The sequence below is a fragment of the Bubalus kerabau genome, chromosome 13, assembly GCF_029407905.1.
Source record: "Bubalus kerabau isolate K-KA32 ecotype Philippines breed swamp buffalo chromosome 13, PCC_UOA_SB_1v2, whole genome shotgun sequence".
Taxonomy (NCBI): domain Eukaryota; kingdom Metazoa; phylum Chordata; class Mammalia; order Artiodactyla; family Bovidae; genus Bubalus; species Bubalus kerabau.
The window spans coordinates 74,053,625-74,068,999 of record NC_073636.1 but is presented as its reverse complement, the minus strand read 5'-3'; the positions used below and the strand labels follow the sequence as shown (position 1 = coordinate 74,068,999).

General features: G+C 42.0%; 2 protein-coding genes across 2 annotated transcripts; one reads left to right on the top strand and one right to left on the bottom strand.

Annotated features, from left to right (window-relative positions):
- Window positions 1-1,893: 1,893 nt before the first annotated feature.
- LOC129625107 (elafin-like) lies at window positions 1,894-3,474 on the bottom strand. Its single transcript, XM_055543252.1, has 3 exons — window positions 3,393-3,474; window positions 2,228-2,536; window positions 1,894-1,995 (listed from the first exon to the last, which is right to left on the bottom strand). Exons 1-2 carry the CDS (start codon window positions 3,472-3,474, stop codon window positions 2,229-2,231), a joined length of 390 nt encoding a protein of 129 aa, XP_055399227.1. The 3' UTR covers window positions 1,894-1,995; window position 2,228.
- Window positions 3,475-7,925: 4,451 nt separating this feature from the next.
- Window positions 7,926-8,887, top strand: LOC129625106 (UPF0729 protein C18orf32 homolog). The gene has a single exon (XM_055543250.1). It carries the CDS (start codon window positions 8,033-8,035, stop codon window positions 8,261-8,263), a length of 231 nt encoding a protein of 76 aa, XP_055399225.1. The 5' UTR covers window positions 7,926-8,032; the 3' UTR covers window positions 8,264-8,887.
- The last annotated feature ends 6,488 nt before the right edge of the window (window positions 8,888-15,375 follow it).

The window sequence follows — 15,375 nt, the reverse complement described above, 5'->3', positions numbered from 1 at the left end:
GACAAAAATGACCTTCTCTGTGAAACAGAAACAGACTCACAGACATAGAGAACAGACTCAGGGTTACCAGGGGGTGGGGGCGGGGAGGGAAGGATTGGGGGTTTGGGATTAGTAGGTGCAAACTATAATATATAGAATGAATAAACAACAAGGCCCTCCTGTATAGCACAGGGCACTATATACAGTATCCTGTGATAAATCGTAATGGAAAAGCATATGAAAAAGAGTCTGTGTGGATATGGATAACTGAATCTCTTTGCTGCACAAAAGAAATGAACACAACGTTGTAAATCAGTTATACTTCAATAAAAAATTTTGAAAAACTAGGACTTCTCATTATTTACTAGCTCTGTGTCTGTGGGTGATTAATGACGCTTTTATGACTTCAATCTTTTTGGTTTTTTTAACTGTGCCGTGTGCCTTGCAGGACCTCAGTTCCCTGATCGAGGATCAAAGCCACACCCTCTGCACTGGAAGCACAGAGTCTGACCCATTGGATTGCCAGGGAAGTCCCATGGTTTCAATCTTTTAACAAAATTAAAGAGGTGTATATACCCATCTGAGGGAGTTCTAATGAGAAATAAGACAATACTTATGACATGTTTAGTGCAGGATCTGGAAGAGACAAAACACTAAGACAGAAACCATTCTTACCACCAGTGGTGTATTATATGTTTCTCAGGCCAGAAGTTTAGGCGCTGCTCTTGTCTGTGCTCCAAGATGCCTGGTCCAGTCCATCCCCTGGAGAATCAGAGGGGAACCCTGGCTCCTGGGGGGGTGTCTAAGGGACACTGGGCTCTCTGTTCTCTCACCCCCAACAAAGCCTCTGCTCCCCACCTCCCCTCTAGCAGAGCCCAACACACACACACAAAGAAGAGATGCTTCAGCACCAGAATATCAGGGCTGAACTGACATTCATTACTATACTTCCAGAATAATTTCATCCAACTCTCCTCAAACCGAATAGACAAAACTGAGGCTCAGAGAGAGAAAGAGATTTATCTGCAGTCATCTAGCAAGGTGGGAGGAGCCTAGAGCTAGAACTCAGATCTCCTGACTCCCAAGTGGGGTGCCCACTGCACCCCAAGTCTCCTCCCACTTCTTCCTGGAGAACTCCATTGCACAAGGGCAGTGGGGCAGCTGAGCAAACAGCAAAGCCACGAGGTCATCCAATGTTACTCAACATACACCCTCCTGCTGTCTTCACTCCTCCAGTCTACTCTACCCCAACTTGTATGTCCCCAGAGAACTTTATTCAGCAATGACATGGAAGGATAGATGTGTCTTGCCTCCTCACTCACATCTTGAAATAGAAAGCTGGGAGAGGATATTGCTTCACCCAAAGGAATTACGTGTTACTGGAGGTCACCTCAGGCATGAACAGGTGAAATGCTTCGTGAGCAGGGATTTGCTGGCATCTGTCTTTCTGTCTTCTCAGAAGATACAGGTTCATGGGAAACATTAGAGGAAGGGAAGGAGGGAGTCAGAGGTTTAGCCAGGAGGGTTGATCATAGCCAGGTCAGAAGTGGAGGTCAATGGGAAGGTTTGGGGGTTTATTTCCCTGGTCCGAGGCCAGAGGCCAGAGGCCAAATGTCTAGGTTTCCATTTAATGGTGAAATGGAGGCTGTGGTTCTTGGGTTGATTTTTGGATTTCTGCAAGGAACCCTAGGAATAGGCCTCTTGTTCCTGCCCCTGCTCTCCTTCACACCCCAAGAACATCTGCCATGGGTCCTGCTCCACTCTCCACTGGGGATAGGAAGTCCCAAACCCACACCCATCTCCCCAGAGCTCTCGGGGGCCCAGAGGTCACAGGAGCCAGAAACAAATGGAGTTGAAAGCAGTCTTTTATTGGAAAGTCCATGAGGGAGGCAGTCCATGCTCAAGCTTGGGCCTCCCGGATGAGAGGAAGAAGGGGCAGTGTGGGAGAGGGTCATGCTACAGGCACCGGGGCCTGCATCGCTGGGGACTTCACAGGTGCACAAGCACAGACTCTACCTGGTAGAAGAAAAGAGAATCGGAAATGTGAGTCAGCGGGTGAAAGACTCAGGCAGTGGGAGGCAGGACCAAGTCCACATGCCATCCTTCTCAGGACCCCAGTTGTAGCCCCTGAGACCCCTCAGTCTCTCCATCACCTCCCATGTCCTCTCCCCACTAGCCTAGAATTGTCCTCAGCCAGTCGGCCTCTCTGCCCCTTCATGGGCCTCCTTTCCCTCCACTCATTTCTCACCTCACCAGGGATTCATACAGGTCTTCCCACAAAAGCCGTCACAGCACTTTTTGGCCCCTGGGCAATGAAAATCTCTCAGACACCGGTTAGTGGGATTCCACACTTTGCAGTGGATCCAAACCCTGGGGCAGGAGCCACGCTTGAATGGAAGTCTGGCTCGGTCTTCTGCTACGACTACATCTTGTCCTTTGACTGGGTCTTGACCTTTAACTGGATCTTGACCTTTCACTGGATCTTGTCCTTTGACAGGAGATTGACCATTGACTGGACCCTTTCCGTTGAATACATTTCCTTGACCTTTCGGACTACCTGTTGAAAGAAATATCCCCACATTTAGACCAATCTGTCTGCTTCAACTATCTAGTCTTTCCTCCAGGTCCAGCCACTGCTCACTGTGGTGTCCCTTAAGCTGAGGGACACTGAGAGAGAGAAGGCTCACCAGGGCCAGCTGGGGTCTGCACTCTCGGATAGCTGTTCCCTGGGCTTTGGGGAAAAGCTGCATAGGACCAGGTTTCCTTTGGGTGTCCATTTCTTCCCCTCACCCTCCATTCTGGGTCCTGGGGCCCTCATGAGGATATGCCAGGGAGGAGTGACTTTCAGGAGATGAGGACACATTTTCATCTTTGAGGAAACTTGGAGGAAGGACAAGGAGCTTTGAAACACATGCCAGGAGACCTGAGCTGCATCCTGGCTCTGGAGATTGCCCTGACAATTCCTCACCCTGCTCTAGGTCTCAGTGTCCTGCTTTGGAAAACAGAGGTCTTCAGACTCCATGATTTCTGAGGCCCTGTTAGTTCTTAACCTCCTCTTACACGACTGATGTGCTTTGATGGGACAGGCAGGCAGGGAAGAGACCCCCACACCCAGGGCCCAGATTCCTGGTGCTCCTTACTTCATTGCATGTTCTGTCCAAGTATCAGTGCTTGAGACCAAGGTCATGTTCCAACACTGCTTCCACAAACAGCCCTGATTTCTCAGTCCTGGGGTGGAATGCACATGGAGTCTAGTGGGCAATTTCCTACTTCTTTGAATACACTCAAAACCTTCTGTCCAGGCGGAAGAGTGGGCTCCAGCTCCTCATGCTGCCCCTTGTCAAGACCCAGGCTGCCCCCAACATCTTCTCCTCAACCCAAGCCAGCCCCAGCCAGGCCACTCGTCCACTCACCTGTTACGACAGCTGCCTGTGCCACCAGAGTCCCAAGGACGAGAAGGACCACCACCTGGACCAGGAAGCTTGTAGTCTTCATGTTGTCAGGAGGCATATAGCTGAGAGCTGAAGCCAAGCCTAGTTTTATGCAGCTCCAGCTTGGCCTGGTGCCAAGGGTGGGTCTGTGGTTTCACAAGGGATAAGACTTACTTTTTCTTAGTTCTACCAGGAAATATCCACCCCTATCCTGAGGGGGACCTTGGGCCCTCCCCCAGGGATTATCCACAGGGAGAAACGGCGGTTGTTACATCATTTCTAATAGCTGCAAGAGCTATCTCACATTCTCACAAAGAAGTAAGGCTGGTCATCTGTAGGCACCATCATGACAAAATTCTTTATACTTAAAGAGTGTGAAGCCCAAAGGAGAGAGAGGAATCACCCACAGTCATTCAACATGTCCGTGGTAGGGCCAGTGTACTGTTTTCATAGCCAAGGTTTTCCCCCACTACTCCCCGGCTCCTGCAAGCCGCACCCAGACCTACCCTAACAATTTATTCTTCCTAGCATCTTGCTAGGTTTTTCTTTCATTCTCCCCCTGATCTCAAGAAAAACTCTCAAAGGCAAATTTGCCCTGAACGTTTAATGACTAATCATTATACTTTTCCATTTCACAGGCAGTCCCTGAAGTGGACCAAGAAAGTAATAGGGAGGTGGCATTCGACGTCTGGAGCGGCATGACGCTCTTGAAATCTCAGTAGGAAGAAAGAAAACATCCGTAAAATAAAAGGAAGAAAGTAGAAATCATCTATAAGGTGGATATCTACAGTGCATACATCCAACATGGCTTCTGCCTTTTTAGAACAGGCCCCCTGTTTCTTCCGAAGAACTCCTGGTTCTTTGCACCATCAACTTAGGAATCTAATGGGAATTTTTGATCATGGAAGCCTGACACCCAGTCACAGATCAGGGGGTGTGTGTGTGTGTATGTGTGTGTGTGGTCTATTGACATTCTTCATTTAAATGGACACTAAGGGGAAATCCCTCGTTTTGGTAAAGGAAGGAGAGATGTGCCTGGAAACTCCTGAAGCTATGGTTTCAGTCTGGGAGAAGGGCACTTTTTTGAGAAAAATAAATCTAATTCAATTAGAAAAGCAGAGAAATGATGGTAAGAGAGGCTTCAGGAGGGACCAGTCAGCCCTTCCTTCCCCTTTATCTTGAGAGCAGTTCTTCCCACACCTTTCCCATAGTTCGGTTATGACCCAATAAACTGCCTAAGCTAGTCTGAGTTGGTATTTGTCACTATTGTCCAAGTTCAGAGTAAAAAAAATGAATACCCAGATGTTAGGTATTGTCAGGGACAGAACCTGAAGTGTGGAAATAACAGTTGAATTCTGGAGAAGGAAATGGCAACCCACTCCAGTACTCTTGCCTGGAGAGTCCCATGGAGGGAGGAGCCTGGTAGGCTACAGTTCATGGGGTCGCAAAGAGTTGGTCACAACTGAGCGATTTCACTTCATTTCACTTCTGCCTCCACACGCTTGCAGATAAAAAGACCCATAAGCAAGATAACCACAGCTGATTAAATTAGCAGGCTGTCCCTCCTCAGCCTTGCCAACAGCCATGTTAGGGCCCAGCAGGAAGAGCTAGGTTAAGCTAAACCAATCATTGTTACTCTCCAAAATATGAGTGGAAAAGTACTGGGAAAATAAAGCAGTTAGCAGTAGGAAGTGAAGCTGAGAGAGCACAGAAAACAAAGGTATTAAGTAACTTCATGACCATGAAGAAGAAAGGAACCTAAATGAATGAGCAAGCCAAAAGTATCAATAAAGGAAACTATACAAAAAAGATATACAAAGCAAAGGAAAAGAATACCCCTGGAGGTAAAGTCAACACAAGTGGACCCAGAGAGGGACAGGTGTGTGAGAAATGGCTGAATGTAGTTGCAGAGAAGTCTGTATCTGAGGGAAAACAATGATATCCTCTCCAGTTTCCTTTGTAGACAGGTATAGCAATGTAACAAAGTTCTGGTCAATTAAATATAATCAGAAAGTCCCAGAAGTCTTTTCTGAGGGAGCTACACTCTTCTGCCTTTTCTCCATCCTGCTGCCTACAAGATAGTAGTGATGGCAGGAGCTATGGCAACAGTTTTGAACCATAAGCTTAAGAGTCCACACACAGTGGACAGAAGCATCTTGGGGACCTAATGATTTCTGGACTTACCTGCCTGAGAAAAATATAAGAATAAACATTTATCTTGTCAAAAAAAAAGCAAACAAACAGTTGAGTTCTGAGTGAGACAGGGAGGAAAGCAAACTAAGTATTTTATAGTCAAACAGTTTAAATCTCCATCCTTTGTTTCTTTGGACTCAGACCTCATCATGTCCACCAGTGCTGCTGAAACATTAAGGAGCTATAACAAATACAAGATGTTGGAGTTGGCAGGCTACTTAAAAAAAAAAAAAGCTCATCACAAAATAAATTATACAAACAAAAAAGTGTGTAGAACTGATACTCCTTAAAGAATTAAAACATTACAATGGCAGCCTGCACTCACTTACCAAGAACAAAAAGAGAGCATTTCTTGTATATATGCCATATCAACATTTATTCCTCGTCAGTTTCTTACCTGTCCATCTTCCACAGAGGTAACCACTTTCTTGGATTTTCTAATTTTCTGTTAACTCAAGCATCTGGCTCATTTCTCGCTAGGTTGTCTACCTTTTCCTCATTGTTTTGTAGACAGAAGAAACTGTCACACGTTACTAGTAAGAGTGTATATTCATGCAACCTGTTTGAAAATAAATTTGGCATAGCTAGTAAAATTAAACATGAGCAACATCTTTTAGCTTTTTACCAATCTGATGAGTGAGAAGTGATGTACTGCTGAAGGTTTTAGTTAGCATCTGTTTCAGTTGAGTTTAGTTCAGTCACTCAGTCATGTCCTACTCTTGGCAACCCCATGGCCTGCAGCATGCCAGGCTTCCCTGTCCTTCACCATGTCCCGGAGCTTGCTCAAACTCATGTCCACTGAGTCAGTGATGCCATCCAACCATCTCCTCCTCCATTATCCCCTTCTCCTCCTGCCTTCAATCTTTCCCAGAATTAGGGTCTTTTCCAATGAGTCAGTTCTTTGCATCAGGTGGCCAAAGTATTGGAGATTCAGCTTCAGCGCCAATCTTTACAATGAACATTCAGGACTGATTTCCTTTCGGATTGACTAGTTTGATCTCCTTGCAGTCCAAGGAGTCTTCTCCAAGAGTCTTCTCCAGCACCAGTTCAAAAGCATCAATTCTTCGGTGCTCAGCTTTCATTATAGTCCAGCTCACATATCCATACATGACTACTGGAAAAACCATAGCTTTGACTAGAGAGACTTTTGTCAGCAAAGGAATGTCTCTGCTTTTTAGTATGCTGTCTAGGTTGGTCATAGCTTTTCTTCCCAGGAGCAAGTGTCTTTTAATTTCATGGCTGCATGAATTTAGAAAATCTGCAGTGATTTTAGAGCTCAAGAAAATAAAGGAGTACATCAAGGCTGTATATTGTCACCCTGATTATTTAACTTATATGCAGAGTACATCATGTGAAATGCTGGGCTGGATGAAGCACAAGCTGGAATCAAGATTGCCAGGAGAAATATCAACAACCTCACATACGCAGATGACACCTCCCTTATGGCAGAAAGTAAAGAGGAACTAAAGACCTTCTTGATGAAAGTGAAAGAGGAGAGTGAAAAAGCTGGCTTAAAACTCAAGAGTCAAAAAACTAAGATTATGGCATCCGGTCCCATCACTTCTTGGCAAGTAGACGGGGCAACAATGGAAACAGTGAGAGACTTTAGCATTTCTCCATCATGAATTATTTCAAGCATTTTTCATATCTTAAAAGCTACTTATATTTCTTTATCTGCAAACATTGTTTCTTTTGCTCCTTTTCCTATATAGTCTTTAGCTTTTTTCTTGTCATTTTCTAGCACTCCTTACATATTATAGAGAAAGGTCTTTATCTGTGATATGGTTTGTAAGTAAAAATTTAACTCATTCTTAGACCTGCTCAAAATAGCTCAGGGTGGCACTCTTTTCTTCTCTTCTCTAGATAATGCCTGCTGTTGTTCGATTCTTTCTGCTCTGGACTTAGCATTTCTGTTTCATGATATCCTTAAATTGGTGAAATTGTTTCATTAATTTTTTCAATTCACGTGACAAAAAAACTAAATGCTACAAAAGGATCATAGAAAAAGTAACTTTCTGAACTGTAACTGACACAAGAAAAAGTAAAAAACTATTGCAAAGATGGAAACAATGGTCAACAATATTTGACCAAAAAAAAACTCCAGGATCAGATCTCTTCGTAAGCATATTCTATAAGGCAAACAAGGAACAACTAATTCTAATATGACATAAATAAAAATAAGAAACAATTCCCAGCATGTCATATGAAGTAAACATAATCTTGATACCAGAGCTTAATAAGGACTCATGTCAATTATATGTCAATAAAGCTGTTTAAAAATAAAATTATCGGTGGATAGTGCCCGTGGGACTTGTCGCGGGTGAGCCGAACCGGGTAGTGGTCTGCGGGGATCGGGGCGGCGTGGGCGGCGGCCTCGGTCCGCAGCGCGGCTCTTCTGCCCTCACGTTCAGGAGCTCACATCCAGGACAATGGTGTGCATTCCCTGCATCGTCATTCCAGTTCTGCTCTGGGTCTACAAAAAGTTCCTGGAGCCATATATATACCCTCTGATCTCCCCCTTTGTTAGCCGTATGTGGCCTCGGAAAGCTATACGAGAAACCAATGATAAAAACAAAGGCAAAGTAGACTATAACGGTGCAGACATAAATGGATTACCAACAAGAGGAACAACAGAAATGTGTGATAAAAAGAAAGACTAAACTGATTGTCCCGAAGGATCTCATTGTTTTAAAAATGGACCTGATACTATGAAGCACCTTCTTTGTAATTGTCTGTGATCTTTTTCCAAGACCAGAATTTGGGTTAGATATTAATAGTTTAGACATTTACCTACGCTAATCAGGGAATACCTGGTATTTGTATTTAAAATGTAGCTAGTTATATTTAACAACCTCATTTCTGATTTCCTTTTTCATTAGTTTTCGTTTCTTTTATTTCAGTTTTAAAAATATGAATAAATATATAAGGTTTGTGCCAGTAGACATTGTTACTAAGTCAGTACCTAGAAATTCTTGGGGGCTCTAGCTTTTTTTATTCAGGCTCTTCAAATTTGAGGAGTGTAATTTTACTGTGAAACATTGCAGTGAGACTGTGCAGTCAAATGAAAGGTAGTTTTTGGAGATGATAATGACTTGAAATAAAGATGTAATTACTGTCCAACTCAAAGGAGTAGCTTATCTGTGAGAATAGTAATTGCTATTTATTGCTCTGAGGAAGATAGAAAAGACAGAGGAATAGGGGAAACCTCTCTGAAAAATGGAGCATCTTTTACATAAATGTCTAATGTGTAATATAAAATTCTAATCCTTGTTTTGTTCCTTCTGTTCCTACAAATGTATTAAATACTGAATTTAAAATAAAATAAAATAAAATTATCAACAAGGATTCTATGAAAAACGAAAATTTTAAGTAAATCTTATTCATAGAACATAGATTCATGAACACAAAAATCAACTATGTTCATAAAATTTCAAACAGATCTACAGATAATTGTTAGAATTGATGAGAATTTATCACAACAGATGCATACAAAGGAAATATACAAAACTCAATGGTACTACGTAAATCAACAACACAAATCAGCAAATGAAATTTCATTAATTTTTTAGTTCAATTCAGTTCAGTCCCACAGTCGTGTCCAACTCTTTGCAACCCCATGAACTGCAGCACGCCAGGCCTCCCTGTGCATCACCAACTCCTGGAGTTCACCTAAACTCATGTGCATCGAGTCGGTGATGCCATCCAGCCATCTCATCCTCTGTCATCCCCTTCTCCTCCTGCCCCCAATGCCTCCCAGAATCAGGGTCTTTTCCAATTAGTCAATTCTTCACATGAGATGGCCAAAGTATTGGAGTTTCAGCCTCAGCATCAGTCCTTCCAATGAACACCCAGGACTGGTCTCCTTTAGGATGGACTGGTTGGATCTCCTTGCAGTCCAAGGGACTCTCAAGAGTCTTCTCCAACACCACAGTTCAAAAGCACCAATTCTTTGGTGCTCCAAAGCTTTCTTCACAGTCCAACTCTCATATCCATACATGACCACTGGAAAAACCATAGTCTTGACTAGACAGACCTTTGTTGGCAAAGCAATATCTCTGCTTTTTAATATACTATCAATAATTTGTATAATCATATAAAACATGAAGAGCTTATAAATACACATAATAGGTTTTGTGCAGAAACACTACGAAGAAAATTATAAAACTTTAGTGACAGACATTTTTTAATACCCCCAAATCAAATGTATACAATGTTCATGGATTGGAAGACTCAATATGATAAGTATGCCAATTCTTTTCAAATTGATTTTCAGTCTCAATGCAATCAAACCCCCAGAAAAGTTTTTGCAAAAGTAAACCAAGAGAAACTTAGCAATGCAATTCTGAAATGCATACAAAAAATGCAAAAGGCACGATAGCCAAAATACTCTTGAAGAAGAATAATTTAATAAGACTTGATGTAGGAGATATCAAGTTTTATTTTAAAGCTGTAATAATTATGATAAAGTGGTATTACAACAACCATAGACAGATACACAAATGAAAAAAAATAGAGAGTCACCAGACAGATGACTTGCACATAATGAGAGTATGTTTCTAACTTGGTTATAGTAAACTAATATCTCTATGTCATATTAAGAAGACTGCACATCATAATATTAATACACATTTCCTAAGTGGTTGAAGATCCAACCAGCCCATTCTAAAGGAGATCAGTCCTGGGTGTTCTTTGGAAGGAATGATGCTAAAGCTGAAACTCCAGTACTTTGGCCACCTCAGGTGAAGAGTTGACTCACTGGAAAAGACTCTGATGCTGGGAGGGATTGGGGGCAGGAGGAAAAGGGGATGACAGAGGATGAGATGGCTGATGGCATCACCGACTTGATGGACATGAGTTTGAGTGAACTCCGGGAGATGGTGATGGACAGGGAGGCCTGGCGTGCTGCGATTCATGGGGTCGCAGAGTCGGACATGACTGAGCGACTGAACTGAACTGGACTGAAGTGGTTGAAGGAGGATACAGGTTAAGAAGGCAGGATAGAAGGAAGGAGAAGAAAAATAAATAAATAAATGTTGCTTTACCAAAAAACTCATCATGTCTGATGGGATCCTGTTACATTTATAAATATATTACCAAAAATGAATATCACTAGGTCTCTGTTTACTGACTTCCAGTGATGTCCATGCAATCTTACCAACAGAAAAAAAAGTTGGAGAGTACTATACGGGTTTTGATAATATTCCAGGTGAACATAGAACTCCTGTATATGAACATACTTGTGTGTGAAAAAGGAAAAGTGTTTGAAGGAATAGCCACTGCTGTGAATACTGGTTACATGATGATGACGGGACGGGAAAGAGGACAAGCACGAGTAGCTCCGCCTTTATCCATATCAGTTTCTAATTTTTTTCTTGTTACAGCTGTCGATGAAAGTTCAGTTAACAATTAAGAAGAAAGGGAATTTTATTTGAACCAGACTGAGGGTTATGACCCGGAAGAGAGATTCTCAGAAAGCTCTGAGAAACTGTTTCGCCAGGTGCAAGTTGAAGGCACAGGCATACACGTTTTTGAGACAAAGGATCACACATCAAAATGACATACTGATATTTTATACAAAGTTCACCAAGGACGCATAGTGCCGGTAAGCAGGCATAAAGAGAGCAGGAAGTCCGTGATCCCCCACAGAGCTGGGGAAGAATGCTATTCTTTTAAGAAATTATATTGCTATTGTCAGAAGAAAGGAGGAAATGTTATTTTTAAGGTCAAGCAGACACTCCTGTCTTGGAGAAAGTTTGTTTAATATGTAATTCAAGCACACACTACACATTAGGGAGGGAGGGAAGAGGTCCAAACGGATACAAGACAGAATTTTGTGTTTAATTTTTTCTTATCTTGCCTGGAAATAAGAATTTTATTTCATCACAGCAAAAATCACTACTCTTATGATCCGAACATATCAAATAAAGAAAATTAAAATTCATAATTTGTTGTTGTTGTTTAGTTGCTAAGTCGTGTCCAACTCTTTTGCAACCTCATGGACTGTAGCCCCCCAGGCTCCTCAGTCCATGGGATTTCTCAGGCAAGAATACTAGGGAGGGTTGCCATTTCCTTCTCCAGGGGATCTTCCTGACCCAGGGATCAAACTCACATCTCTTGCATTGGAAGGCAGATTCTTCACCACTGAGCCACCAAAATTCATTATAGGTTAGAATAAAGCACTCAAGTAATCACGTGAGTGGAGAAAACAGGGTAATTGAGAGCTGCATCTAAAGAAATGGTTATATACACATATAATCATTATAAGTGTTACAAAGGGATGTGTAAAATATGTCATAATGTAAAAGTAAAACAGTGCATGAATCAGAGGCAGTCAAAAGAAATCACCTAGGTAGTTCAAGCAGAAAAAGAATTCAGCTATTGTATGAGCACATCTCATTGTAAGAACCCAAATCACGTGTGAAATCCTGGATATGAAAGAGTCTGGGGAAAGATAGGCATTTGATTTATAACCCCTGCAGGAAGGCAGTCTGGGAGCACCTGAAATGCATGTAGATGGAGACTCTGCACAGTACCTGCCATACCGCAGCTCCCTCCCATACTGACACTTCCAATTAGAAAATATTCACCTCTCAGAAGGCAAAGTGCCCACCTTGAGTGGGAGCTGAAGTGAGTGGGTCTGTGAATAAGCAAGGCAGGACACAAGAGCTGGGAGATATGAATAAAATAAATAGAGAAGAATACAGGGTATTTATGAGAGCGGTCATTACCTTGCAGTGCTGGAGTAATATCATATAGTGGCCAGGGCTGATGGTGGGAGCCCTCCTCTTTAGTACCTAAGAAAGAGAAGTCCACCTATGTATTAGGAAAGCTGCAATGGAGGAGGGAGCCCTTGAGCTAAATTAGGAAACCTATTACTTCCAACCCTTCGCACTCAGATAAGATTCTCCTTTCAAAATATAGTCCCTGACTCTGATTTTAAAATCAGAAAGAAATTTGGAAATCATATAAGCCGTATAAAGAGATTCCTTTTCAAAAAAACAGAAATGAGAAGCAAACCTTAATGTCACCACAAAGCTGAGAAAAAATTATAATCTAAAATAGATTTTTAAAACTAGTGAAGCAAATTAAAGGTATGGGGAGAAGTGAAAGTCGCTCAGCCATGTCCAACTCCGCTACCCCACGAATTTGTAACTGAACTGAGGCTTCTCTGTCCATGGAATTCTCCAGGCAAAAATACTGGAGTAGGTAGCCGTTCCCTTCTCCAGGGCATCTTCCCAACCGAGGGCATGAACCCAGGTCTCCCACACTAAAGGCAGATTCTTTACTGTCTGAGCCACCAAAAGGAAGCCCATAGGTATGAGGAACCATCATAAGACAGAAATATAGAAACTCAAAGAAGAGATAGCAAAGTAACAGGAAGATGTGAAATAGAATCTGATGGAGAGAAGAGAAATTGAAGAAAAGAAGAAAAATATTTCATAAATAAGGACTAAGTAACGTAAGGAAGAAAAAGGAAAACATTTAAAAAAGCATATAGCATAAAAATAAAAATAACAAAAGAAGTAGCTTAAAAACACAGAGTCTTAAATATTAAAAAGTCAGTGAAGATCCATCAGACACAAAAATCAAGTCCTACCAGGAAGAAAACCAAGTCAACAAAACAGAAGAATTATTTAAAACAATAATTGAGGAAAATATTTCTGAAATAAAAGATTTGAGTCTACAATTAAAAGCTCACCTTATAGTAAACACAAGATGAATGCAAGTAAATATTGTGGTCTTTCAAGATAAAAATAGAAGCCTTCAGGAGGCCAACACTCCCCCTCCAACTAAAAAAGAAACAAAACCTTAAGAAATCAGGTTGTAAGATAGCAATACTCAATGCCAGAAAATAGTGAAGCAAAACTTAGATACTCTACGGAAGAAAAAATGCACTGAGGATTTTTGTACAACTAATTTGTCCTTGACCTAAATATATTTCTAAATGTGCAAGAACTCAAGAAATATTGTTTCTGATAACTTTCCTGGGGAGTTTCCAAGAGACAAGATTTATTCAATCAAGAAACTTTTGCCCCTTTTACACTGTTGGTGGGAATGCAAACTAGTACAGCCACTATGGAGAACAGTGTGGAGATTCCTTAAAAAACTGGTAATAGAACTGCCTTATGATCCAGCAATCCCACTGCTGGGCATACACACTGAGGAAACCAGAAGGGAAAGAGACACGTGTACCCCAATGTTCATCGTAGCACTGTTTATAATAGCCAGGACATGGAAGCAGCCTAGACGTCCATCAGCAGATGAATGGATAAGAAAGCTGTGGTACGTATACACAATGGAGTATTACTCAGCCATTAAAAAGAATACATTTGAATCAGTTCTAATGAGGTGGATGAAACTGGAGCCTATTATACAGAGTGAAGTAAGCCAGAAAGAAAAACACCAATACAGTATACTAACGCATATATATGGAATTTAGAAAGATGGTAACAATAACCCTGTGTACGAGACAGCAAAAGAGACACTGATGTATAGAACAGTCTTATGGACTCTGTGGGAGAGGGAGAGGGTGGGAAGATTTGGGAGAATGGCATTGAAACATGTATAATATCATGTATGAAACGAGTTGCCAGTCCAGGTTCGATGCACGATACTGGATGCTTGGGGCTGGTGCACTGGGATGACCCAGAGGGATGGAATGGGGAGGGAGGAGGGAGGAGGGTTCAGGATGGGGAACACATGTATACCTGTGGCGGATTCATTTTGATATTTGGCAAAACTAATACAGTTATGTAAAGTTTAAAAATAAAATAAAATTTACAAAAAAGAAACATTTGCGGGAGTTAGCAACATGATTATTATTGAGTACTGAACATTTTCATTGTGGAATTAAGTCTGATGAAAGAGTAATAAATAGTATGTAAATGTGACCTATTGTGATAAAGTACAAATACCAAAACTTCCATCAGATACGAGGATGAGGAAGAGAGGTAGCTCAGAGAGTAAGTGCACTGACTGCTTTATATATAATAGCTTCAAGTCAAAGGATATTTAAAACACATAAGGTTCAACAAAATTAAAAACTTGTGCATCAAAGGATCCTAGCAGGATAGTGAGAAGATCCTGCTGAGAAGAAGAAACAAACCAGGTCTCTGATAAGGGCCTATGACCCCAGACTATACAAAGATCTCTCACAACTCCACATTAAAAAGATGAACAACCCAATTTAAAAATGGGCAAAGAACTTAGACATTTCTCTGAGGATACACAAGTGGCCAGTGAGCACCAGGAAAAGATGCTCAACATCACTAGTCATTGCTGCTGCTAAGTCACTTCAGCCGTATCCGACTCTTTGCAACTCCACGGACTGTAGCCTGCCAGGCTCCTCTGTCCATGGGATTTTCCAGGCAAGAATACTGGAGTGGTTTGTCATTTCCTTCTCCAGTCATTAGTCATTAGGCACATGCAAATCAAAATCACAGGATACCACTTCATCCCCAATAGTGTGAGTATAAGAAAAAAAGAATTTAATGGAAAATGACAAGCATCGACCACGAGGTGAAGAAATTGGAACCCTTGTACATTGCTGGGGAGAAGGCAAAATGGTGCGAACTCCGTGGAAAACAGCCTGACGATGCCGGGAGCCGGCGAGAGGCACTCCACTCATGACAAAGGTCATGAGGAAGGAGGCTCGGCATACGCAAAGGTGGGATCGAGCCTCGGGAGTCCCCCTGGATATTCTCGAGCATCTACCCCCAAAAAACCAGAGTCTGCCTACTTTATTGCTTTGTGCTCTCACCTCTGACTTTAC

Bases quoted from the DNA above. Each gene is read 5' to 3' on its own strand.
- LOC129625106 (XM_055543250.1), top strand. From the start codon at position 8,033: ATGGTGTGCATTCCCTGCATCGTCATTCCAGTTCTGCTCTGGGTCTAC.
- LOC129625107 (XM_055543252.1), bottom strand. From the start codon at position 3,474: ATGAAGACTACAAGCTTCCTGGTCCAGGTGGTGGTCCTTCTCGTCCTT. The intron at 2,537-3,392 runs GTGAGTGGACGA...TTCTTTCAACAG, and splicing joins ACAGGCAGCTGTCGTAACAG to GTAGTCCGAAAGGTCAAGGA.